Source organism: Saccopteryx leptura, chromosome X (genome assembly GCF_036850995.1).
Source record: "Saccopteryx leptura isolate mSacLep1 chromosome X, mSacLep1_pri_phased_curated, whole genome shotgun sequence".
NCBI classification, from domain to species: domain Eukaryota; kingdom Metazoa; phylum Chordata; class Mammalia; order Chiroptera; family Emballonuridae; genus Saccopteryx; species Saccopteryx leptura.
Genome location: NC_089516.1, coordinates 8,141,832 through 8,168,552, shown reverse-complemented (window position 1 = coordinate 8,168,552; position 26,721 = coordinate 8,141,832). Strand labels below are relative to the sequence as shown.

Sequence of the window (26,721 nt, the reverse complement as noted above, 5' to 3'; positions counted from 1 at the left end):
CCTTCAAGGCTAACCTCCTTCACTAGCCCCATAAAGGCTTGAATCCCCAGACACTCGGGGATGATGTCATTTTAGGACTCAGCCTGTCTGTTCGCAGATTCATGAATAAATTTCTTATAAAACTCAGGCCTTGTTTGTTCCTCGAGCAGTCTAACAATGATTAGGTGCAATTCTTAGAGTCTTACATTTCATCTGCAGATAGTATAGTTCTGCTGTTTTCTGATCGGCCTGAATCAGACCAGTAGTAACTTAAAGAGTTCTGAACTTCACAGTGCCCAAATGAACTTAATAGTCTTTAAAGGCAACATGGTATATTTGTTTGGGAGGCTGGTGGAGAAGAGAATAGAAAGATGATAATTTGTTGCCAACCTATTATATTTACATAATATGTATTGTTTTTCTAGTATACTCACGTTTTATGTATAAAATATACACAGTCAACTTTGGTGTAAGGTAATACAGGACAGGAAAAGCTCATAATAATTATATACTATTTTATAAATCATTTGTTTCCAAATCCCCCTCCACCTCCTAATAGTTGCAGCAGGAGGTAACATTTAACCGGATTGCGCTACCACTGTTTTTCTTTAGCCTTTTAAAAACAGTTTTAAGTAAAAAGTCAAATGACCAACAGGCTGGAATAGTAAGCCTAATGTTCTGATAATCAGTGATTGACTAATCAGGGCTTGTTTATTTGGTTTAGGAACCTCTATATTGAACCTTAGTTTCACTTGTTTCTGGATTATTTCTATCTAAAAAAAAATTACCACTTATTCCATAGGTTTAAAGGTTCATTTTATGACCATACGATAAGAGCTTTTACTTTTAAAACAGATATTGCATTAATATAAAATAAAATATACACATATATATGAATTTAATAAGCCTTAAGATTATAGAAAGTTTGAGGGAAAAAATTATCTTTATAAATACCTTAATATATTAGTAGCTTCTGGTGGCCCATGTAAGTAACAGAAAATATGTGTCTTTTTTTTTGTAATAGTATTTAAAAATAAAAAATAATGACCTTTTATATAGTCATTTATGTTTTTAAATCTATTAAGAATCTAAGCCCATGAGGGTAAGTTTGCTTTTTGCTTAGAGCTCATGCTGAAAGAATGTTGGGTTAGGGTTATAGTAGGGCTTTGAAAACCACACTAAACTTTATAACAGTGGTTTTCAACATTTTATCTCTATATCATTCATATGTTCAATACACAATGTTTAGCATCTGTCTTTCCAGGTAGTAATTCAAGGATCATGGATCTATCGAGAAGGGTGTGGGTGTGCATGCAAGGCTTTTAAATTAGAAGGCAGTTACGAGATAAAGTTTGTGTTTTAGAACAATAACTGAGATAGCACAAATAAATTTGTATATTGGAAAGGGGAGAGACTAGTAAGGAGGACCAACTAAGGTGTTTTTACCTCAGCCAAAGTGAGAGATGAAATCCTGGGCTGTCATAGTGGCAGTTGCAACAGGGTTTGAAGGTGGAGGTTTCTAAGTTAAGGCACTTGGTGATATATATCTTTTTAATGTTAAAAGGCCAGAATCTTAGGGGCCTGATTTTCCTAAGTCATAACTTTGTCAGAGTGCAACAATACTGTAAAGTGAGATTATACTGACCTTTTAGCTATCAGATTGTCTTGACTCCTGTCACAGTCGGATGTTAGTGAGTCAGAGCTGGGATGATTAATGCTTGTGACATTTAATATTAAAATAACAAATTCCTTTTCTGTACAGAAGTTATTTTTGGTTGTTTTTGGCATTATTAAGAAATCTGGAAAAATATTTGAGTAGGTAGTAAAAGACAGTGTGTTCTTAGATCTTTAACTCTGAATATGTCATTTTATGCTTTTCCTATTTTGGAAATCTAAGAGACCTGACATGTCTGTGGGAAATTTGAAATACAGAAATTATTCTCCATACATTTTGGTGTATTATAACTAGCATTAAAATGCTTTATATTTACTTTATAGTGAAGTTAGTTTCATAAGTAAAACCACACGTTAGATTTACTTGCCTGTAGTTTTTACTATGGAAGCTGAAACTACTTTGTCCCATATCTTTGACATTAATTGCCTAACAACACCAATAAGCCAGTTACCTCTGCTGGTTTGTGTTACAATACAATATCTCCAGTTTCTTCAGGTCCTAGGTTTCATGAAATTCACAAAAACAATGTCATCGATTTAATAAAAAAGCCATAAAGTAATGTATTTGTCTGCTGCCGCACAACAAATTAGTTCCAGATTTAACAGCTTAAAGCCACAAACATTTATGATCTTAAAATTTCTGAGAATCGGGACTTTGGTAGCAGCTCAGCTGGATGGTTCTGGCTCAAGGTCTCTCCAAGGGGCTGAGTTAACTAAAGGCTTGACTGGAACTGGAAGGTCTGACCCCAAGAAGGCTTGGTCGCAGGGCTGTTGGCAAAAGTCTTCAGTCCCTCGCTGCCCATCAGCAGGAAGCCGTAATTCCTTTCGCGTGCACATCTCCACAGGGTGTCCTGAGTGTGTCAGTGATGTGGCAGGTGGCTTTCCCAGTGCAGGCTATCCAAGGAAGAGGTTGACTGGGAAACCATAGTGCTCTATAACCCAGTCTGGGAAGTTACACGCTGTCACTTCTGCCACATTCTGTTGGCTAAAAGGGAGTCATAAGGACCAGCCCTCACTCAACGAGATAATTAAATGGCATTTTTCAATGAAAGGCGTTTCAAAGAATTTGTGAATATGTTTTAAAACCACAAGTGATATATTTGGAAATGAGACAATAAGATTTGAAAGTAGATGCTAACTAGTCTGTTTTTAAGTAGAATCTCTAAATCAGTCATTTCTCTAAAATACAGGCTACATTAAACTTGTAGATTATGGTTCAGTGATGCTTTTTTCTAGTTGGACTGTTGGTAGATATTTATAATGACCAAAACCTAAGCCTTTGGAGTTTGCTTCTCATCCAACAGACGAAAACAACATTATTTACTTGTGACTGACCTTGTTTTCATTTATTTTTGAAATAATTGAATTCCTTGATATAAATGATCCATAGGTAAGGGGAAAGAGAGTATGAATTAGTAATTTATAGTGGAGAGGGATCTTTGAGTATTCACAAAGTTTTAAAGTATGCAACTGTTTTTCTGGTGTTTCTAAGGTTAGGTACTATATAAACCAGAGCTGACCATGATGAAGACGGTAGCGATAGGAGCTAACCTTTATTGAGCACTTTCTGTGTGCCGGATTCTATTTCAAGTGGGTTATATTAGCTGATTCCAGTACTTTGCGAGGTAGATATAGTTACTCTACTCCATTATATAGATGTGGACTTGAGGCACAAAGGGGTTAAGTAACTTGCCCTAAGTCATGAATCTAGTAAAAGGCAGGCCCAGCATTCACCTGGTTCTCTAACCTCATACATTTCTGCTTAGCTTGAGCTAAGCATTCAGCAACTGTTAAAGGAGTGATTCAGCAAATAGAGCCACTAAATAAGGGGAGATCAACATTTTTTCTTATATGTATGTTCAGTGTGGGAGGTGTTCCTTTGTTCTTTGTTCTACTTTGTTCATTCTCTCAAGTTGCCTTTTCGTATAATTGGTGTTTAGAGTAAGGGAATGCATGCCAGGACACTGTGGTGGTCATGAGTGTAAATTCTGGGATTAGAGGGCCACTCTTCCGAAGGTAGTGCCATTGCTGATTAACCTTGTAACCTGGGAACATTTTCTGACCTTTATTAAAATCAGTTTTCTCATTTAAAAGGTGGGATGATAACAATACTTGAAAGGAAAAGTTGTAAGTATTAAATGAAATAATGTATGTATTGTACCTGCTATATAATGAGTATGAATAATTGATAGTTATTTAATTCTTATGTCCACTATAATATTACTAATCCTCTATTTTTTCCACTTTGTATAAGAGTAGTGACTTTGGTCTAAAAACTGCATTGTTTTTGCAAAGTAAGAGTTCAGATTTATTTCTGTGTATTACTCCTAAGGAGATCTTTTTAAAGCCATGTTTTAGTATCCTCTGTTTCTTTCTGGGGTTTCATTTTGGTCATAGAGTCTGTATGAGCTTGTTCCTCAGGGAGGCAGGGACCCAAGTGCCTGGGCTTTAGGAACAGTCTAATTTGAATTGCTGACTGAGAGTGAATTGTCATTGTAAAGGAAGTGGGGCCTGACTAGGCGGTGGTGCAGTGGATAGAGCATTGGACTGGGAAGTGGAGGACCCAGGTTCGAGACCCCAAGGTTGCCAGCTTGAGCGAGGGCTCATACGGCTTAATCATGGGCTTACCAGCTTGAGCGTGGGGTCGCTGGCCTGAGTTTAGGATCATAGACATGACCCCATGGTCGCTGCCTTGAGCCCAATGTCGCTGACTTAAGCAAGGGGTCACTCACTCTGCTGCAGCCCCCCGGTCAAGACACATACCTATGAGACAGCAATCAGTGAACACCTAAGGTGCCACAACAAAGAATTGATGCTTCTCATTTCTCTCCCTTTCTGTCTGTCTGTCCCTGTCTGTCCCTCTCTCTGACTATCTCTCTGTCTCTGTTAAATAAAAATAAAGGAAGTGGGTAAACCAGATTAGGTCAGTAGGTTTGAAAGAGAGATGGAGGGAACCCTTAACAAATTCCCTGAAGCAGAAAGAATACCTGTAGCTACTTAATAGAGCCCTACAGCTTTTAATAGTTGCTCTTAACACATTCTATTATTGTGTTTGTGAATGTGGTTATTTGCATTCTTGGCCAGCTGTGTTAGGGCTGCACAGAAGTAACAGTAGGGATGTGTATTTTGCTCAGTGTGACATTAAGGTAGCATAAAAAGCTTTAAAATGTTAACTTAATAAAATGAATAGTTCTCCAACAAAGATAAAATAGTTCTCTAACAAAAAAGTGTTTTCTCTTCAACTGTGTTGACTTCATGGCAGTTTCTCTCATTTCATTTTTAGGTTTAAAAGCATCAAATGCAACCAGTTTGTATTAGAAAATCGGACCAACACAAAGACTTGATATTGTGGAATGACAAGCAACCAAGCAATGTCATCTAATGATCAAGAAAAACTCCTTTGTTATAATGGGGAAGTCCTTGTTTTTCAACTGTCTAAAGGAAATTTTGCAGATAAAGGGCCTGCAGAAATACCTACATTACATGCCAGAAGAATGGTATTTGACAGAGAAACAAATGCATTTGTTCAGAAGTCCACTGGATTCTTTAGCATAAAGGAAGAAAATGCCTATTTAAAAATTTTGTGTTGCAAATGTGTGTCAGATTACAGAACTGGATTGAACTTCCCTTCTATTATGATAGAATGCAAGAGCAAAAATAATGTTTTCAAATATTTCCTACTATTTCTTCACAGTAACAATAAATTTGAAAAGTGTTTCAGTTTTACAGTAGACTATGAATTGAAGGATGACATGAGGGTCTTTGATGGCCCTTTAATTTTGTGGAAACATGTCGGAACGTCCTATACTTCTTCCCAGACAGACAAAATTAATACTGTGTCCTTTAAGTTCTCCTCTATTGAGTGGGCAGGAGAGATTGAAAATCTAGGTATAGTTTTATTAGGACAAAAGACATGCCATTTATCTGAGGAGGAAGGCACCCTAAAGTCTTCAAAATCAGATTATGCATTTCGCAATACCACATTTTGTGCGTACGTCCTTGAAAGTGAAGAAGTTTTAAGTGACACATACATTATCCCTCCCGCTTACAGCAGTGTGATAACTTGCCTGCATGTGTGCACAGCTGAGCTTGTCAACAACCAGCTCAGAATGTCTCTGATTGCCCTTACTCAGAAGAATCAGCTGATTTCATTCCAGAATGGGAGTCCTAAAAGTGTGTGCCAGCTTCCATCTGGAGATCCTTGTGCAGTTCAACTTATGGATTCAAGTGAAGGCCCCCTTTTCATTGTATCCTTTAGGTCCAGTGCTTGTGCTGTTTGGGAAAAGAACTTTGAGGTACAGTACTTATTCTCATAATCATTCAATTGCTACAGTCTTAGACCTAGGAAGCATCCTTACACTTCATAACGTTCATCCTGGAATCTTATCCAAATCAATTTTCAGTGCTGCTCTTAAAAGAAAATCATGTATGTTGCATTACTCTTTTTTCTTAGAGTGATCTGGATACTACCCGATAAAGGTTATGCCTTGCCATCTTGAGTCATAAAACCTTTCAGTTGTTTGAAAATAGATAAATATATAACCACCGATTACATATTAATTTATTTTTTAATATGACTAGTTTTTATTATTGTGATAATTGGATGTTTATTTTTTACTTAGAATAAATTTATAAGTGATCTGACTTCATAAGTCTTAGAAAACTCAAATCAGTTGAACTTTTTAAAAGCTGGTCATTATCTATTAAAACAAATTGAAATCTAAAGGAATTCCTTGAAATGTGTCGTCATCCTTAAGAGACAAATAACTTCCATAGAGAAGAGCGATAAGTGTTAATTTTCTAAAATCTTGCACAGAGAATTTTATGATGTTATATTATGAAACTCACATCTATTATATGGTAAATAATATAATAATTAATAAATAATAATGCAAGAATAAACTCAACTGTAAACCTACTTTTGCCCATCCCTGTGTAATGTATACTAATATATATTATGTATTTCTCTTGGACAATGCTATTCTAAATTAAGCACACATTTCTGTCATGATACAACTTTTGAAGTTTTTGTGCTATTTTGGACAAAGCAGATCGTTCCTTACTTTGTGTGCCCTACCCATTTCATTATAAGTGCAATTAAAAGTTCTGTCACAAGATTATCACCTTGATAGGGAATATTGCTCAGTATTGCTCAGAAATGCCCACATGACCTGCCAGAAGAATGGTATTTGACAGAGAAACAAATGCATTTTGTTCAGAAGTACACTGGATTCTTTAGCATAAAGGAAGAAAATGCCTATTTAAAAATTTTGTGTTGCAAATGTGTGTCAGATTACAGAACTGGATTGAACTTCCCTTCTATTATGATAGAATGCAAGAGCAAAAATAATGTTTTCAAATATTTCCTACTATTTCTTCACAGTAACAATAAATTTGAAAAGTGTTTCAGTTTTACAGTAGACTATGAGTTGAAGGATGACATGAGGGTCTTTGATGGCCCTTTAATTTTGTGGAAACATGTCGGAACGTCCTATACTTCTTCCCAGCCAGACAAAATTAATACTGTGTCCTTTAAGATCTCCTCTATTGAGTGGGCAGGAGAGATTGAAAATCTAGGTATAGTTTCATTAGGACAAAAGTTATTTAGAAAGTTCAAGAGGCATTTTTTATGTTAATTGTTACGTTGTGTATGTAGAAATGTCCGATTGAAATTGTGTTTTATCAGGCTTTGCCTTGTAAATTCCTTTATGTTAACAGGGATTATATAACCATATTCCACCTTTGTTACAGATAGAGGACTTAAATTCTTAAAAGGAAAATAATTAGAAAGCTATCCTGTTTATTTTTGAAAGCAGTCTTTTTTTAAATTTATTTTTTATTAATTTTAATGGAGTGACATTAATAAATCAGTGTACATATGTTCAGAGAAAACATCTCCAGGTTATTTTGACATTTAATTATGTTGCATACCCCTCACCCAAAATCAAATTGTCTTCCGTCACCTTCTATCTGGTTTTCTTTGTGCCCCTCCCCTCCCACCACCCCCGCCCTCTCTCACCTCTCCCATAACCACCACACTCTTGTCCATGTCTCTTAGTCTCATTTTTATGTCCCACCTACATATGGAATAATGCAGTTCTTAGTTTTTTCTGATTTACTTATTTCACTCCGTATAATGTTATCAAGGTCTATCCATGTTGTTGTAAATGACCCGATGTCATCATGTCTTATGGCTGAGTAGTATTCCATAGTGTATATGTGCCACATCTTCTTTATCCAGTCTTCTATTGAAGGGCTTTTTGGTTGTTTCCATGTCTTGGCCACTGTGAACAATGCTGCAATGAACATGGGGCTGCGTGTGTCTTTACGTACCAATGTTTCTGAGTTTTGGGGGTATATACCCAGTAGAGGGATTGCTGGGTCATAAGGTAGTTCTATTTTCAGCTTTTTGAGGAACCACCATACTTTTCTGCCATAGTGGTTGTACTACTTTACATTCCCACCAACAGTGAATGAGGGTTCCTTTTTCTCCACAGCCTCTCCAACATTTGCTATTACCTGTCTTGTTAATAATAGCTAATCTAACAGGTGTGAGGTGGTATCTCATTGCAGTTTTGATTTGCATTTCTCTAATAGCTAATGAAGATGAGCATCTTTTCATATATCTGTTGGCCATTTGTATTTCTTCCTGGGAGAAGTGTCTGTTCATGTCCTCTTCCCATTTTTTTATTGGATTGTTTGTTGTTGAGTTTTATGAGTTCTTTGTATATTTTGGATATTAGGCCCTTATCTGAGCTGTTGTTTGAAAATATCATTTCCCATTTAGTTGGCTGTCTGTTTTGTTGTCAGTTTCTCTTGCTGAGCAAAAACTCCTTAGTCTGATGTAGTCCCATTCATTTATCTTTGCCTTCACTTCCCTTGCCTTTGGAGTCAAATTCATAAAGTGAAAGTAGTCTTTTAAAAGCACATTGTACTTTTTTATTTTAATTTGAAGGTGTTTGGAAGGTAACATCTGTCTTTTTCTACTGCTTTTTCTTTCAAGAGACGGTGCTGGGAAACATCTGGTGTAGCCTGGACTCCTTGTTGGGGTCAGGGTGATGAAAGAACAGCTTAATCTGGGTTTGAATCCCAAGAGAGCCCCTTAGTAGTCTTAAGGGAAGTATTTCATTTTTGTGAACCCTTTTTTGGTCTTTATGAAATTGATTTCATTCCGCCTCGGGGAGGGGAGAATTAAATACAAAGGACTTACCCAAGCCCTGGCTGCCATACCACTCAGGCTGCCTTCTCAGGGAGGCTGTGCTTTTTAAAAATGCTTATTTTACTGATTTTCAGAGAGAGAGAGGGAGGGACAGGAACCTGTTTCTGTCTGTGCCCTGCCCGCGAACTGGAGCGGCCCCCTCTGCACTGTGGCCAGGGCTGTGCTGCACTGTCTGCAGAGACTGAACTGGGGCGGCCCCCTCTGCACTGTGGGCCAGGACTGTAGCCAGCTGAGCCCTGCGGCCCCCTCTGCACTGTGGGCCAGGGCTGTAGCCAGCGGAGCCCTGCGGCCCCCTCTGCACTGTGGGCCAGGGCTGTAGCCAGCGGAGCCCTGCGGCCCCCTCTGCACTGTGGGCCAGTGCTGTAGCCAGCTGAGCCCTGCGGCCCCCTCTGCACTGTGGGCCAGGGTTGTAGCCAGCGGAGCCCTGCGGCCCCCTCTGCACTGTGGGCCAGGGCTGTAGCCAGCTGAGCCCTGCGGCCCCCTCTGCACTGTGGGCCAGGGCTGTAGCCAGCTGAGCCCTGCGGCCCCCTCTGCACTGTGGGCCAGGGCTGTAGCCAGCTGAGCCCTGCGGCCCCCTCTGCACTGTGGGCCAGGGCTGTAGCCAGCTGAGCCCTGCGGCCCCCTCTGCACTGTGGGCCAGGGCTGTAGCCAGCGGAGCCCTGCGGCCCCCTCTGCACTGTGGGCCAGGGCTGTAGCCAGCTGAGCCCTGCGGCCCCCTCTGCACTGTGGGCCAGGGCTGTAGCCAGCTGAGCCCTGCGGCCCCCTCTGCACTGTGGGCCAGGGCTGTAGCCAGCTGAGCCCTGCGGCCCCCTCTGCACTGTGGGCCAGGGCTGTAGCCAGCTGAGCCCTGCGGCCCCCTCTGCACTGTGGGCCAGGGCTGTAGCCAGCTGAATCCTGCGGCCAGGGCTGTGCTGCACTGTCTGCAGAGACTGAACTGGGGCGGCCCCCTCTGCACTGTGGGCCAGGGCTGTAGCCAGCTGAGCCCTGCGGCCCCCTCTGCACTGTGGGCCAGGGCTGTAGCCAGCTGAGCCCTGCGGCCCCCTCTGCACTGTGGGCCAGGGCTGTAGCCAGCTGAGCCCTGCGGCCCCCTCTGCACTGTGGGCCAGGGCTGTAGCCAGCTGAGCCCTGCGGCCCCCTCTGCACTGTGGGCCAGGGCTGTAGCCAGCTGAGCCCTGCGGCCCCCTCTGCACTGTGGGCCAGGGCTGTAGCCAGCGGAGCCCTGCGGCCCCCTCTGCACTGTGGGCCAGGGCTGTAGCCAGCTGAGCCCTGCGGCCCCCTCTGCACTGTGGGCCAGGGCTGTAGCCAGCTGAGCCCTGCGGCCCCCTCTGCACTGTGGGCCAGGGCTGTAGCCAGCTGAGCCCTGCGGCCCCCTCTGCACTGTGGGCCAGGGCTGTAGCCAGCTGAGCCCTGCGGCCCCCTCTGCACTGTGGGCCAGGGCTGTAGCCAGCTGAGCCCTGCGGCCCCCTCTGCACTGTGGGCCAGGGTTGTAGCAAGCTGAGCCCTGCAGCCAGGGCTGTGCTGCACTGTCTGCAGAGACTGAACTGGGGCGGCCCCCTCTGCACTGTGGGCCAGGGCTGTGCTGCACTGTCTGCAGAGACTGAACTGGGGCGGCCCCCTCTGCACTGTGGGCCAGGGCTGTAGCCAGCTGAGCCCTGCGGCCCCCTCTGCACTGTGGGCCAGGGCTGTAGCCAGCTGAGCCCTGCGGCCCCCTCTGCACTGTGGGCCAGGGCTGTAGCCAGCGGAGCCCTGCGGCCCCCTCTGCACTGTGGGCCAGGGCTGTAGCCAGCGGAGCCCTGCGGCCCCCTCTGCACTGTGGGCCAGGGCTGTAGCCAGCGGAGCCCTGCGGCCCCCTCTGCACTGTGGGCCAGTGCTGTAGCCAGCTGAGCCCTGCGGCCCCCTCTGCACTGTGGGCCAGGGTTGTAGCCAGCGGAGCCCTGCGGCCCCCTCTGCACTGTGGGCCAGGGCTGTAGCCAGCTGAGCCCTGCGGCCCCCTCTGCACTGTGGGCCAGGGCTGTAGCCAGCTGAGCCCTGCGGCCCCCTCTGCACTGTGGGCCAGGGCTGTAGCCAGCTGAGCCCTGCGGCCCCCTCTGCACTGTGGGCCAGGGCTGTAGCCAGCTGAGCCCTGCGGCCCCCTCTGCACTGTGGGCCAGGGCTGTAGCCAGCGGAGCCCTGCGGCCCCCTCTGCACTGTGGGCCAGGGCTGTAGCCAGCGGAGCCCTGCGGCCCCCTCTGCACTGTGGGCCAGGGCTGTAGCCAGCGGAGCCCTGCGGCCCCCTCTGCACTGTGGGCCAGTGCTGTAGCCAGCTGAGCCCTGCGGCCCCCTCTGCACTGTGGGCCAGGGTTGTAGCCAGCGGAGCCCTGCGGCCCCCTCTGCACTGTGGGCCAGGGCTGTAGCCAGCTGAGCCCTGTGGCCCCCTCTGCACTGTGGGCCAGGGCTGTAGCCAGCTGAGCCCTGCGGCCCCCTCTGCACTGTGGGCCAGGGCTGTAGCCAGCTGAGCCCTGCGGCCCCCTCTGCACTGTGGGCCAGGGCTGTAGCCAGCTGAGCCCTGCGGCCCCCTCTGCACTGTGGGCCAGGGCTGTAGCCAGCGGAGCCCTGCGGCCCCCTCTGCACTGTGGGCCAGGGCTGTAGCCAGCTGAGCCCTGTGGCCCCCTCTGCACTGTGGGCCAGGGCTGTAGCCAGCTGAGCCCTGCGGCCCCCTCTGCACTGTGGGCCAGGGCTGTAGCCAGCTGAGCCCTGCGGCCCCCTCTGCACTGTGGGCCAGGGCTGTAGCCAGCTGAGCCCTGCGGCCCCCTCTGCACTGTGGGCCAGGGCTGTAGCCAGCTGAATCCTGCGGCCAGGGCTGTGCTGCACTGTCTGCAGAGACTGAACTGGGGCGGCCCCCTCTGCACTGTGGGCCAGGGCTGTAGCCAGCTGAGCCCTGCGGCCCCCTCTGCACTGTGGGCCAGGGCTGTAGCCAGCTGAGCCCTGCGGCCCCCTCTGCACTGTGGGCCAGGGCTGTAGCCAGCTGAGCCCTGCGGCCCCCTCTGCACTGTGGGCCAGGGCTGTAGCCAGCTGAGCCCTGCGGCCCCCTCTGCACTGTGGGCCAGGGCTGTAGCCAGCTGAGCCCTGCGGCCCCCTCTGCACTGTGGGCCAGGGCTGTAGCCAGCGGAGCCCTGCGGCCCCCTCTGCACTGTGGGCCAGGGCTGTAGCCAGCTGAGCCCTGCGGCCCCCTCTGCACTGTGGGCCAGGGCTGTAGCCAGCTGAGCCCTGCGGCCCCCTCTGCACTGTGGGCCAGGGCTGTAGCCAGCTGAGCCCTGCGGCCCCCTCTGCACTGTGGGCCAGGGCTGTAGCCAGCTGAATCCTGCGGCCAGGGCTGTGCTGCACTGTCTGCAGAGACTGAACTGGGGCGGCCCCCTCTGCACTGTGGGCCAGGGCTGTAGCCAGCTGAGCCCTGCGGCCCCCTCTGCACTGTGGGCCAGGGCTGTAGCCAGCTGAGCCCTGCGGCCCCCTCTGCACTGTGGGCCAGGGCTGTAGCCAGCTGAGCCCTGCGGCCCCCTCTGCACTGTGGGCCAGGGCTGTAGCCAGCTGAGCCCTGCGGCCCCCTCTGCACTGTGGGCCAGGGCTGTAGCCAGCTGAGCCCTGCGGCCCCCTCTGCACTGTGGGCCAGGGCTGTAGCCAGCTGAATCCTGCGGCCAGGGCTGTGCTGCACTGTCTGCAGAGACTGAACTGGGGCGGCCCCCTCTGCACTGTGGGCCAGGGCTGTAGCCAGCTGAGCCCTGCGGCCAGGGCTGGGCTGCACTGTCTGCAGAGACTGAATGGAAAGCCCTGGCGCTACTCCCTCATATCTATCACGTTCAGTGCTACTAAATCGCCTCAGTAACCTTGGACTTTTGTAGCTCTTGCCTCTATCTTGGTGTTATATTTATAATAAAAATTGGATATAGCTTAGGGTAAAATATTTGACTGCTTTAAATGCAGGAATAAATGCTAAGAATCTACAAATAAATGGGGAGGAGAGTTAAGGGAAGTAATTGCCTATGAGTGATTACACTTAGTTTTAACAGTTAAGACCAAAAAAGTAAATACAGCAGGTTTTATAATTGAATGGAACAGCCTGCCTGGTGGTGGTGCTGTGGATAGAGTATCAGCCTGGGATACTGAGGTCCCAGGTTAGAAACCGCAAGGTCCCCGGCTTGAGCGTAAGCTCACCAGCCTAAGTGTGACATGACCCCATGGTCGCTGACTTGAGCCCAAAGATCACTGACTTGAAGACTGATGTCGCTGGCTTGAGCCAGGGGTCATTGGCTTAACTTGAGCTCCTCCTACCCACCCCTATCAAGACGCGAATGAGAAGCAATAAATGAACAATTAAAAGTGATGCGGCTACGATTTGATGCTTTTCATTTCTCTGTTCCTGTCACTCTCTCTAAAATAAATAAATAAAATAATTGAACGGAACATACACTATCAAGGAAAAGTATTTATTTTCTAACATTGAGTTCTGAGAGGAATTTACTGTGTGTGGTACTATATAAGAGGCTTTGAATAATAACATGAGTACATTTAAAAAAATAAAATGGTAGCTGTGATAGCAAATGGGTTAGTTATGGACTTACCCATCCATTCTTTTGGTACCTCATTCCAAAAAGGAGTTGAGGCAGCTTTTACAATGAGAGATTATATACAAACAAGCAGAAATTAGAAATAAGTAATGAAAATCAAGGTAAGTGTGTTCTCAAATTGGCCCTCCCAGGCATAACGTTTGGTTTTATCCAGTGACAGGACTTGAAACAGAGAGCTGAGTCTAGGGAAATACATGAGTAACTCTTGTCTTCTTACACTTTCTCTCCAGTAGAAATTGTCTCTGCAAGTTTTGGCAAGAATCTATGTAGCAGGTGTTTCAAAACTGAGATCATTGTCAAGAATACCTGAAACAGATACTGGTGTGTTGTAGACGGAAAGAGGTTCTAGAAGTGTTCAGTCTGATGCTATAGTGCTAGCCGCATGTGGCTATTCAACATTTCAAATGTGGCTAGTCGGAATTAGAATGTGCTAGAAAGGTCAAATATACACCAGATGTCAAAGACTTAGTGAAAAATGGAAGTCAAATATCTCAGTTATTTTAAAGATTATCTGCTTTAATTTTTTTAATCTACTGATTTTAGCAATAGAGGAAGGGAGGGAGGGAGGAACAGAGACAGAGAGAGGAGCATGGATCTGTTCCTGTATGGGCCCTGACTGGAGATCGAACCAGCAACCTCTGTGCTTCAGGATGATGCTCTAACCAACCAAGCTATCTGGCCAGGGCCAACATATCTCAATTTTTATTGATTATATTGAATTGAAATGATAGTATTTTGGATATATTAGAATAAATAAAATACAGTAAAAGTTACTTTTACCTTTTTCTTTTCACTGTTACTAGAGAATTTGATTGCCTATTAGAAAATGTAAAATTATGTATATGCCTTTCATTTGTGGTTTTTCTATATTTCCTTTGGATAACACTATTCTAGATTTATGGATTATAGATGTGTATGTGCATGTCTGAATGCACAGCTCTATGGTGTTTACATGCTGAGCACATTCCTATTACTAATACAGAATTATTATATACATAGTCTCTTAAATAATTATTTTACTCCATGATACTAATGGGAGGCGGGAGGAAGAGAGGACATGGGTTTACAAATGCACTCCTTGCCTGCATAAGTGAAGAATCACTGCTTTAGAAATTAGCCTACTAGGGGAAAGGCTGATATCTGGTTATATAGATTGAAAAATCTTCCTTATATTCTTGCTCTAACGCAAGCTGCCCTTCTGTATAACAGATGATGTGATGTCCCTGTGCTCCTGGGATTCTGAGTGGGAGTCTAGCTTTCTGCCTGAGGGAGAAGGGGTCTCTGATCCCCATGGTGTTGGTTTTCCAGGGGACCAATCCGGGCTTGCAGCTTTTGGACCTTTAAGAAGTTGTCTTCCTAACTTGAGGTCTCACAATCTAGTCTAAACTGATCAAGTCATTCCGTTAGGCTAGGATGGTTCTAGGTGCCCCACTGTTAGAAGCCCTTCCCTTTTTGTAGCTTAGATAATGGCTGTGTTCTCCTCAAACAGAGTTTAGGATATTAACTTCATCTTGACTTCTTTTTTTTAAACTCTTTTCTATTGATTTGAGCGATAGAGGGAGAGAAGAAGGGAGGGGAAAGAGAGAGAGAGGAAGAGAGAGGAGCATCAACTCATTGTTCCACTTAGTTCTTCCACTCATTCATGCACTCTCTGGTTGCTTCTTGTATGTGCCCTGACCCAGGATTGAACCCATGACCTGAGCACACCAGGACAATGCTCAATCCATGGAGCTACCTGGCCAGAGCCTAAATTTTTAAAAAATGAATTTATTGGGGTGACATTAGTTAATGAAATTATATAGGTTTCAAGTAAACAATTCTGTAATACATTATTTACATGTTGCATTGTGTGTTTACCACCCAAAGTCAGATCTCCTTTTCTCATCTTGACTCTTACAGGTTCTTCTGCTTTGAGAGCTCTTAAAGTGTCTGCTCGTACCTTCGTACCTTCTAGTTACCTACTACAGCTGAACTCTTTGATCATAAATACAGGCTGGGGCAATAGAAGGTTCAATTCCGGGCGAAGCAGAGTTTATTCTGTAAACCTACTTTTGCCTCACCTTGTATATATCCACCAAGGCTTATGAGAGAGAGGGTCATCCTTAAATTAACCATGTTAGAGAAAGAACCTTCACTAGAGTTAACTTGTGAGAAATGTTAGACTTTCCAAAATAGTCTTGAGAAGTATTAGAATTTATAAATTGTCATCAAATTTGAATATAGAAGTCAGCAATGTTACAGCTGGACAAACACTGATAAAATATTAAATTTAAGTACCTTGCATTTATAGTTATAACTCCTTATGTTTTCTGATGCCTCGATATGTTTATTTTAATTCTTAGTGTTTATTCCACCATTCTCGTTACTTGTGTATAAGATCGAAGATGACAGATCACAACTCCAGGCAATGGACGATTCAGTTCCTATCTGATTTTTTCCCTTCTCTGTTATCTCTGCCACTCTTTCAGGTCGCTGCTAAGTGGGAAAAGACTAGCTCGGTGCTCATAGATGACTTTATTGGAGCTGGAACTGAACAAGTACTGCTGCTTTTTCAGGACTCCTTAAGTTCAGATTGCCTGAGCTCATTTAAAATAACAGATCTGCACAACATCAACTATTCAGTAAGTTTGTTTTACTTTTTATACATTAAGAACCATTTTAGGAAATTTGAGTGCTTTAAAACTTTTGACCTATTACTGAAATATTTGTGATTTTATAATTTAAGTAAACTTTTGAACTTTAAAAATATTTGGATTGAATTTTTTAAAAATACAGACATATGCCACTTAATGACGGGATACTTTCTGAGAAATGTGTCATTAGGCCATTTGTCGTGCAAACCTCACAGCATGCACTGGCACAGACCTAGATGGTATAGTCTACTACACACCTACGCTATGTGGTCTAGCCTTTTCCTCCGAAACTACAAATCTGTACAGCATGTTACTGCGCTGCATGCTGCAGGCAGTTGTAGCACAGTGCTCTGTATGAATCGAAACAGAAAAGGTGCAGTAAGAACTCGGCATAAAGATGCAGAATGGCACCCCTGTCCAGGGCACTTAGCATGAATGGAGGCGCGGGACCGGAAGCTGCCCTGGGGGCCTCGGTGAGCGCGGGGCGGGGCTGAAGGCCTAGGACACTACTGTAGATTTTATAAATACTGTACGATGTAGGCCACACTAAATTTATAAAGCAACATGAGATTAAGTCAAGCACAACATAAAACGATGCAATCAAGATGAGGTAAACATGAGATGTCTGAGGCTACTGCTGGTATATGGCATACTGTTTTACAGCAAACTGTTTTACACGTACAAAGAGTACACTCTAAAATGACAATAAAAAGTCTAGTATAGTAAACACATAGAGCAGTGAGAGTTGTTCATGATCGTCATGAAGTGTTAGTGTCAGACGTAATTCTGTGTCCTATACACTGTACGTGTGCCTGTACTTTTCTGTGACTGGCAGCACAAGAGGTTTGTTTACATCAGTGTGTCACTAGGCGATAGGACCTTTTCAGGTCCATTGTAATCTGGGACCACAGTTTTATATGTAGTCTGTTGTTGACTGAAATGTCCTGTGGCATGTGACTGTATACACTGAGTGTCCTTTCAACAAATGTCATACAAACTGACTATGCTTTTGAATGTAATATATCTGGTAGTCACTCAAGTCACAGAAACACTGCAAATTACCTATTGTTGCTCTGAAGATCCTCTCATACCAATAAACGTGATAATGTTGGATTAATTAAGGAATAAAATGGAGTGAAGCTGCTTTTTAAAAATGAGCCATAGTTTATAATATCTTAAGATTTTGAGCATAAGTAAAATAATGCTCCTGAAATTTCAGATCTATATAAAGTGCCTCAGCCTCCAATTTTTTTTTCATTAGTAAAATGTGGGTAATTTTGATTTTCTCTCATTATGAGATTTTATGATTTTATAAAAGTCTAGTAAGCTGATACTTTTTGAAGCTGTATCTAGATGTGACATATGTGGTAATATTTTCTAGTTATAAGAAGATGAGAAAATATATTTTTTCTATCTTTTATATTATAGTGTCTAACATAGAAAAGTACCATTTGACTGGATTAACTTTTTTTCTTTTTACTGAATTTATTGAGGTGACAGTGGTTAACAAAAGCATATAGGTTTCAGGTGCCCAATTCTACAACACATCTCTGTACACTGTATTGTGTGTCACCGCGCCAAGTCAAGTCTCTGTCTGACTGGTCCAGCTTTATTTGTATATTGTTAATATTATGAATTTTCAATTTATTTCAAAATTTAATTTCAGCATATTTTTTTATTTATTAGAGTGAGACATTGGATTGCAATGAAGATGACTTATTTGAAGACAAACAAGATAATCGTTCTTTGGTGCTTCCAGCTCTGGAAAGAGGAATGAAAGTCAGTGTCTGTTGGCTTTTGCTTTTTTAGATTAGTGCTCTTTTAAATGAAAGAAAGAACATTGAAAAGAAACATCCTTAAAATATAAGGCACTCAGTCAGCGACTGGGATAAAATGGCATTTAAAGGATATTTACCTTTTCTGTACCTGTGTAAAAACTAGGATGACATCACTTATAAATGTATTTTCTAAAAATGATACCTTTTTATAGTAAGATTGTATAAGTTTAATAGTCCTCATAAGATAAGACGTAAGAACTTCACTTTGAAAACACATTCCTTCTGCTCTGTAAGATCAGCATAGCATGGTATCTCTTTTTAAGGGACAACAAATGTGATGAATCATAACATGTTCCAAACATCAGCAGTTCACCCTCAAGTTTTCCGTATAAAGCTCTCTAAAAAGGAGTTTTTCTGTTGTCCAAAGGTAATTCACATTTCCTGTAAAATATTCAGACTATGTAAAGAAATATTAAAAAGAAACTAATGATTACTTTTTATTCTGCTACTGAGATATAATCAGTTTTAACACTGATTTGGCACGTATAGTCTTGCAGATATTTTAAATGAATATATGCAGATTTACATGGAAATGTGATTATAAGATGTACCTTTGTAACCTGCCTTTTTCCATTTGTAACATTTTTCAAATATGCAGAGAAGTTCAAAGAATAGGATAGTGATTATCTCTAGTATCTATATGGATTCAACCACTGTTGCTTTTGAAAAAAATTATAATAGTCTCATCTGTTTGTGCTTGTGTGCATCTGTGGGTACGTTTTTGCACAATCATCTGAAAGTTACAAATATCATAATACTTCACTCTTACATATTTTGGCAAAAATCTCTAAAATTAGAGACATTCTTCTATGATGAATGTCGACCAAATACCATTATCGCACTTAGGAAGTTAATACAAATTTCTTAATCTTATTTACTGTTCAGCCCGTATTCAGATGTCTTTAACTACCAAAAAAAAAAAAAAAAGATACTTGTTTCAGGATCCAATAAAAGTTTACACTTGCGTTTGATTGTGATATGTTGGTCTTTTTATTTAGAATAATGTCCCTTCTCTTCTTTTTTAAATGACACTCATGAGGAGGCCGGGTGAGATGTTCCTTCTTTTGGATTTGTCTGTTTCTTTGTGATATCCTTTACCTTTTTCCCTCTCTCCCTGGCAAACTTTTCTGTAAAAGGCTGGATAATAAATACTTATATTTTGCTGGCACTTTTAAAATGATTTTTAACTACTTTAATTATTAAAGCAAATTCATCAAATGCTTACTAAACACATACAAGATATGCATGTGAACAATAGTTAAATAAAATATCATAATGGACATAGAACCATAAAGGAAAAGATTGATTACATTAACTTGTTACATAAAGACAAGTTATATAAAAAGAAAATTGTAATAGGTGACAGGATTAATTTTCTTAATATAAATACGTATTTTAAAACAATATTGTTGAGAATGTAAAGAGGTCCAACCCTCAGAGGGAAAATAGTTCCAGCTACTAAAATGCGAATTGCACCTGCTCTTTGTTCTTCTAGCTTCACATCTAGAAGTCTGTTCTGAGGATAAGATACACATAAGCAATGATGATTGAACAAACCGTTTATGTTGTATTAACCCTTTGAGTAATATGAATGTTCATGTACATCCTCGTGCCTCTTGACCATCCAGAGTATGATCGATTTATTTTAAAAATGTATAAGGCAACAATTTATTGTTTCCATAAATTGGTTATCAAACAAACATGATTTTAAGTTAATAAAACTGTAACTGGAACTGATTTCATTTTTTGAAAAAGAAAAAAACTCACTCCTGGGGGTCAGTGAACATGAAAATAAAAGTCACTACTCAAAGTGTTAATAAAATAACAAAATTAGTCAGAATCAAAATATCATCATTAGGAGTATAGTAAATAAGTGAATACTAGTATATACCTGAACTGTGGAATATTATGCAGCCACCAAAAAGAATAAGGTAGATATTTGCACCAATTTAGAAATGATGCCAAAATAATTTAATTTATTAAAGCAATGACTTTCAGAAATTCCACTTCTGGTAATATATCACCTAACTTCTTTGGACCAACTGTCCTGATAAAGTAACTTAAAATGATAACTGAAATATACTTTTAAAAGCTTCAAAACAGCCCTGGCCAGATAGCTTGGTTGGTTAGAGCATCATCCCAAATTGCAGAGGTTGCTGGTTGGATCGCTGGTCAGGGCACACACAGGAACAGTTTGATGTTTCTGTCTCTTTCTCTCCCTCTCTCACTAAAATCAGTCAATAAAAATTTTTTTAAAGCTGAAAATATAAGAATAAATTATCCAGCCAAACTCTGAGGGTAGAACCTAGAGATAAGCAGAACACTGGTGCTCCTTTTGCCCCAGGGCCATGTGAATTTAACCGAAAGCAGTAGTGATGTAGGCACTTGGCAGAAACAAACATCAAATCTTCTCTGTGATTAGAAAGGTATTTTGGCCTCATATTAATCTCACAAGTTAATTTTCAAAGAAAATGAGCCACATACAGAATAACTAAGCACATAAGCAAGGCATTATTTACTCATATACAATAACCACATAGCATTTCTATAAACTAAAAATATATTGAAATAAAAAATCTCAACAGATGAGTTTAACAGTTGACTCAAAGACATGCAAAGCCAATTGGGAAATCAGACAATGTTAGGAAAATTATTTAGAAGGTAGCACAGAGGAGAAAAAAATACGAAAGAAATATAAAAGGAAGTCAGGGACATTGAGGTGGGGAATACGAGATAGCTAGGTTCCATTTTGCCTTAGGTATCCACATAGTATCAGTAGCTCTAACTGGTTATAAAGATTTCCAAGTGTCAGAAGGCCTCTGAGAGATTCACAAGTCTGCCCTCACCCCCATTTTCCATACGGAGTAACAAATGGGGAGGCAGAAAGATTGAGGAACTTGCAGAGCGTGAACTAGATTCTAGAGGCCATTTCACTGTTCTTTCCCCCGTGAAATTTGTTTTCCAACCAGTTATTGGAGGGGAATTGGGAGTCCAGGACCTTGCAGAAACTTGTGAATATGTACAGGAATGTTCACAGCAGCATTGTTTGTAATACCGCACAGCTGGGTGCAAGCCAGATGTCTCAACAGCAGGCTAGAGAAGTAAACTGGTATAGTCATGTGCTGGGAGACGGCTCAGCTCCTAGTGACAGATGGATGACAGAAACCTAGTACATACAGAATGATTGAACTTGTAAAAAGTCCAGAAGAAGCAAGACACAAACTAAAACTATTCTCTGGAAATTCATACAATGATGGTAAAATTATGAAGACAAACAAGAAAGTTATTTTAAAGGCCAGGGTAGTGTTGCCTCCAGTGAAGAAAGAGAGATTCTTAATTAGGGAGGGCCCCTGGGCAGCTCCTGCGATGCTGGTTTTTTGTTTTGTTTTGTTTTGTTTTTAGTAGAGCTATTTTGTGACTTGGATGTGGTTACATAGGTCATGACTTCATTATTTGTCTGTAAACTGTTCTTTGTATTATGCAGTCTTCTGCATGCATGAGAGAGATCGTAGTAAAAGAAAAGCAAGATTTGCTATCATGCATTGTAGTATGCTCCTATATTTGCTTTTGAGTGGGTTTTGTTTGTTCATTTGCTAGGAGAAGGAAAACATTCCTTAACATACGGTACTTGGGAAAATTGTGGAAAGGTAAGTAATCTGTTGTTGTAAAGATGGAAGTAAAGGTCTAGGAAGGGAAGATGAGATGTACTTTTATGTTATTTAAGTGTCGTACCATGGTGCTTTACCATGTGTTTTATAGCAAAACTTCATGATAGTATTTGAATGGTCTAGTGAGTCACCATTTAGTGCTGGAGTAGGGGGCATGTTCAGGGTTTAGGGAAGAGAGAACAGGATCATTTCTGAGGGGGAACTTATTTTTAGCCTGCCCAAATATTCCTCTTTTCACTCCCTCCCCCTCAGCAGGCTCAGATTTGCTCCACCTCTGATGGGTATAGCTCCCTTCCCCTAAATTACGAGTTACTCAGTAAATGAGTGGTGGAGTGTGAGTGATGTGGAGCCCACAGAACTAAGTCAACAGCCTGGCCAGGTAGTAGCGCAGTGGATAGAGCGTCAGCCTGGAATGCTGAGGACACAGGTTAGAAACCTTGACTCTCTGACTTGAGTGCAGGCTCACCAACTTGAGCGTGGGGTCAAAGACATGACCCCATGGTTGCTGGCTTGAGCCCGGGGTCACTGGCTCAACTGGAACCCCCGGTCAAGGCACATGTGAGAAAGCAATCCATGAACAACTATGGTGCCGCAACTCTGAGTTAATGCTTCTTATCTTTCTCTCCTGCTGTCTGTCTGTCTTTCTCTCCCTCGATTAAAAAAACAGATGAAGTTTTAAAATGTTAGCTAGACACTTTACATACTTTGTGCAACAAAGTAGAATATAATTCCATCTTCACTCTCCAACTTCTATTCATTGATACAAAGAAAGAATTTACCTACCTTACAATGTAATTCAAAATAATTAAAAAACAGGATGCATTGTGTTTTTACAATCTAACAAAAACATTTATATTAAAAACTAGATTAATACTTAAAACAGTTTCAAACACCCATCTGAAATGAGACAGGTTCTATCAGTTCACTGACATGACTATTTTTAAATTTTCAGTAGCAAAATGTATTTCATGACTGTTTTATCCTTCATGCTGAAATCTATTTATCCGGTATAATAAATGGAACACATTTCTGTATGCCTGTTCAGAGCCAATTTTTCCTCCAGCAGTTAAGAGTCAATCCTGACACTGAGTTTATTAGAACAAAAATAAACGTGTGACAGTTTCAAAGCTATTATGTATTATCTTTAAAATTTTTTATAAAGGTTATATGAACAGAGGATTTCAAATAGTATCAAATTAAAAGTGACTATTTCTATACATAATGACGTTTTTTGCTTTTTGAAGTAGAAATTATTTCAATAAGAAAAACAGTTTGCTTGTGGGGGTAGGAGTATTGCTAGGCTTTGATTTTTATATGTATTGCTTGGATTTACTTATAATTGATTACTAAACTTAGTAGTGAAGCAAATGCTAATACATTGGCTTTTTCTCAATTTGATACAGAAAATTTATTGTGGTTATTTGCTGTGTTATTTTCCTTTGTAATTAGAGACTTAAAATTTACAAGTAAAATAGTTTTGCTCTGAGAAGTATTCTCTGCTTTTCCATAGAAAAATGAATTCTATTTGGAGAGAGTACTCTCTGGATTAATGGTATGTCTGGTTTCATTTGAAATTATGTCTCTGGCAATGATTTTTTTTCTACTTTACAGGTTGGTTTGGCTTCTATTCAGGAATTACAGAAGCATCTTTTGCTGCAGGAAAAAGTTATTTTAAAATCTTACAAAGCTTTAATGAACCTGCTTCAAGGAAAAGAAGATAGTACATCAGTTGCAGTGGAGGTAAAATTAATCATGTGACCATTTTATCATTTTATGGCTTTAAACCTATTGAAGAGTTATTTAAATTGGAAATTGGACTGTATTAGAAATGCTCAACAGATCAGGAAGCAAAGTGGCAGGGATTATTAATGGTAGGCTTTTATGACGTTGATAAATCTGTGATTAAGAAGCCAATATTTTACCAATTTGCAAGTTATTCTTATTTGGTAGACTATTAAAATCTCAGTAGTCAGGAACCTTGAGAATAAGTCCTTTTGTTTTAAAAAATTGAATTAAACTTATTTGTATCATTTGAATAGAAATTACTCCTAAATAAATTATGTACCTTCTGACTTCTTACACAGAATACTGAACATTATTTAACCTTGTATTGATGATGAAATGATTTCATCATTAGTATAATAGTTGTTCTTTTAGTCTCTTGCATGTGTCATTTTGAAGGATATTTATTTCTCTGGTTAAAATCCCTAAATATTGCTCTGATTTTTTAGCCCTATGTCTGCTTTTTATAGTTTACCCTAGTTTTCCTTGCAGTTACTTTGCAGTTATTTAAGCCTACAGTAATATAGGAAGTTAGCAAAAACTGCGTTGACTTAATTAAAAATAGCACTTATGCACATTAGTTTCACGTGGAGGAAGACAATTGACACGGTAGTGGTTAAGACAGAGCATGGGCTCTGGATCCACTCTGTGTGGGTTCAGATCCCAGCTCTGCCCCTTGTTGGCTGTGTGACCTGGGGCAAAGTACTTTACCTCCCTGAATTTCACTTTTTTTAAATCTAGAAAATGTAGATAATAATACTATGGACCGAGGGCATTAGGGTTATTATAAAGGTAAAAGAAATGAATGCACAAATGACATTTAGAATAGTACCTAACCTAAAGGAAGCCTTCAGTCAGTGTTGTATGTTATTACCTTTACTGCTCTTGCTCTTCTTCCTCCTCCTGTTTCTTTTGTTATAAACCCATATGTGTATGGAAATGAGTGAGTGTGGCTTGGACTTAAAAATAAAGTTTTAGGAATGATTGATTAGTCCAAAGATAATCATTTTATTCGTACAAAACTTTACAGTTATAGGATCAGTGTAGGTCACTGATGAGATAAAGAGTGGATTGTTTTCTGGATACCTGGGGTACATATTGTCAGATTATTTTCAAAATGGACCCCCGGTTTGCATCCCTGCTGTGTTGGATACCCTGTCTTGTTTCCCATCAGGCCATCTTCTTGATGTCACTAAATAGTTAATTATGTATTATAAGTTTTATTTCAGTGAATTGTATATGTGCTGTAATATGATAGATAATTTATTTTAAAATACGTAAACCTTAAGGCCTGTCCAAAAGCTGGTTTACATTATTATTATTATTATTATTATTATTATTATTATTACTATTTAGTTTTGCTGCATTTGATAATTTTTTTAGTAATCAGTTATTTAAACATTTTTTTAAGGAATGTCTTTTTACTCTTTGCGGTGAAGAAGAAAATCCCGTCCACACTTGTGATGACAAATTACCAGACAGTTCTCAAGATTCAGTAGAGCAGCTAGTAGAGAAGATCTGGTACCGGGTGATAGATGATAGCTTGGTTGTGGGAGTGGAAACCACATCTTTGAAGCTGTAAGTAAATTCTAACATGATACCATTATCTTGATGCTCTAGAACAGCAGGCCCCAACAGAAATACAACGTAAGCCACATATGTAATTTTCAGTGTTCTAGTAGCTATATTAAATAATGTAAATAGGAACAAATGAAATTAACTTTAATAATATATCCCCAAAATGATCATTGCCGAGGGATAAACAATATTCTGTATTAAAAAGCAGATTTTATTCAAGTCATTTAGGGGAGTATAAAATGCAATTTTTACTTTAGAAGTGTTTGCATTCTAAATTATTGCCAAAATAAAGTCTTTTAAAAAATGAATAGTGTTTTTCTTGTTTAAAAATGGGGGGGGGGTGCGCCTGACCAGGTGGTGGCACGGTGGATAGAGTATCAGACTGGGATGTGGAGGACCCAGGTTCGAGACCCCGAGGTTGCTAGCTTGAGTGTAGGCTCATCTGTTTTGAGCAAGGCTCACCAGCTTGAGCCCAAGGTCGCTGGCTTGAGCAAGGGGTCAGTCACTCCATCTGCTGTAGCCCCACGGTCAAGGCACATATGAGAAATCAATCAGTGAACAACTAAGGAGCCGCAATGAAGAATTGATGTTTCTCATCTCTCTCCCTTCCTGTCTGTCCCTCTCTCTGACTCTCTCTGTCTATGCCACAAAAAAGGAGAGTGGTGCTTACTTCAAAAATAAATCCAGGCATTAATTTACCATTTTTTTCCCATTAAAAAATTTACTTTCACAAAGTCCAGCATACAGTGGTACCTTGAGATAGGAATTTAATTCGTTCTGTAACTGAGCTTGTAAGTCAGTCAACTAGTCAACTAGTATATCAAACTGCCGATTCTGGACCCGTGCGCCATCGAGCCAACTCGTGGCAGCTTCCCGAATCATGACTCGTATCTCAGAATTTCGCTTGGATCTCGAACAAAAATACTGAGTCGCAGCTCGTATCTTAAAAAAAATTTTTATGTTGGTCTGTTCATATCTCAAGGTACCACTGTATTTACAGTGTTTTTGTTTCTTATTTTAAGAGAAATGTTATTACAGGCTTAAAAAACTGTATTTGGCTTTTATGCTTAATTTTCTGATACATTTTACTTTTGAAATGATGTTTCCTAGGAGAAGAGAGAATAAAATGTTTTGTTGTCTATATGGCATTTAATCATCTATTTGATTTTAAAGAATGAACTTTTAGACTAAACCAAATCCGGATGTTTTACAGGACCCTGAACCAGGTGACTTTATCGTTGTTAATGGATGAACCCCGTAGCTCCAGCTTTCGGCTTATTAAATGTCAAAGTAGGGTAATCAAGTTGAGCAGGGACTCTTTTACAGCACCATGCTCAGTGCCACGTGAACTGGGAGCAGAGGCGAAAAGGATCAAGGTGACTGCTGATAGTGAAGAAGAGGAAGCGAAGAGCTGGGTTTGTGGCCAACCATCTGAGAAAGAGCATGTCCAGATAATTACTGCTGTGACACATCTTCCTCCACTTTTAGCATTCCGTCAGTTTTGTTGCATTGTGCTGCTACAAATTAGGGAGGAAGGGAATGGTAGCTCTTCTGACCGTCGTTATATTCCATGTGGCAGACTTGTGTTAAGTCTAGAAGATTTGTCAAGTGGGAAACACCTAGTGACGTTTCCAAAGAAACCTATAGGTAATTGTTACTGGTACTTTTTAATTATACACCTAACTGAGTCCGAGAATTTTAAGAACTCTCTTGTTTGGTAATGGAGTTTAATGACAGAACTTGTGACAT

The 26,721-nt window shown here is 41.2% G+C and overlaps 1 protein-coding gene across 1 annotated transcript in view; it reads left to right on the top strand.

Annotated features, from left to right (window-relative positions):
- Positions 1-26,721, top strand: part of FANCB (FA complementation group B) — a 31,697-nt gene that overhangs the window by 3,312 nt on the left and 1,664 nt on the right. Inside the window, exons 2-7 of the mRNA XM_066356441.1 lie at positions 4,937-5,948; positions 15,942-16,094; positions 17,793-17,885; positions 23,224-23,352; positions 24,806-24,972; positions 26,186-26,619. Coding sequence (XP_066212538.1) covers positions 5,007-5,948; positions 15,942-16,094; positions 17,793-17,885; positions 23,224-23,352; positions 24,806-24,972; positions 26,186-26,619 — 1,918 coding nt within the window. The 5' untranslated portion in view covers positions 4,937-5,006. The remainder of the gene's footprint in view (positions 1-4,936; positions 5,949-15,941; positions 16,095-17,792; positions 17,886-23,223; positions 23,353-24,805; positions 24,973-26,185; positions 26,620-26,721) is intronic.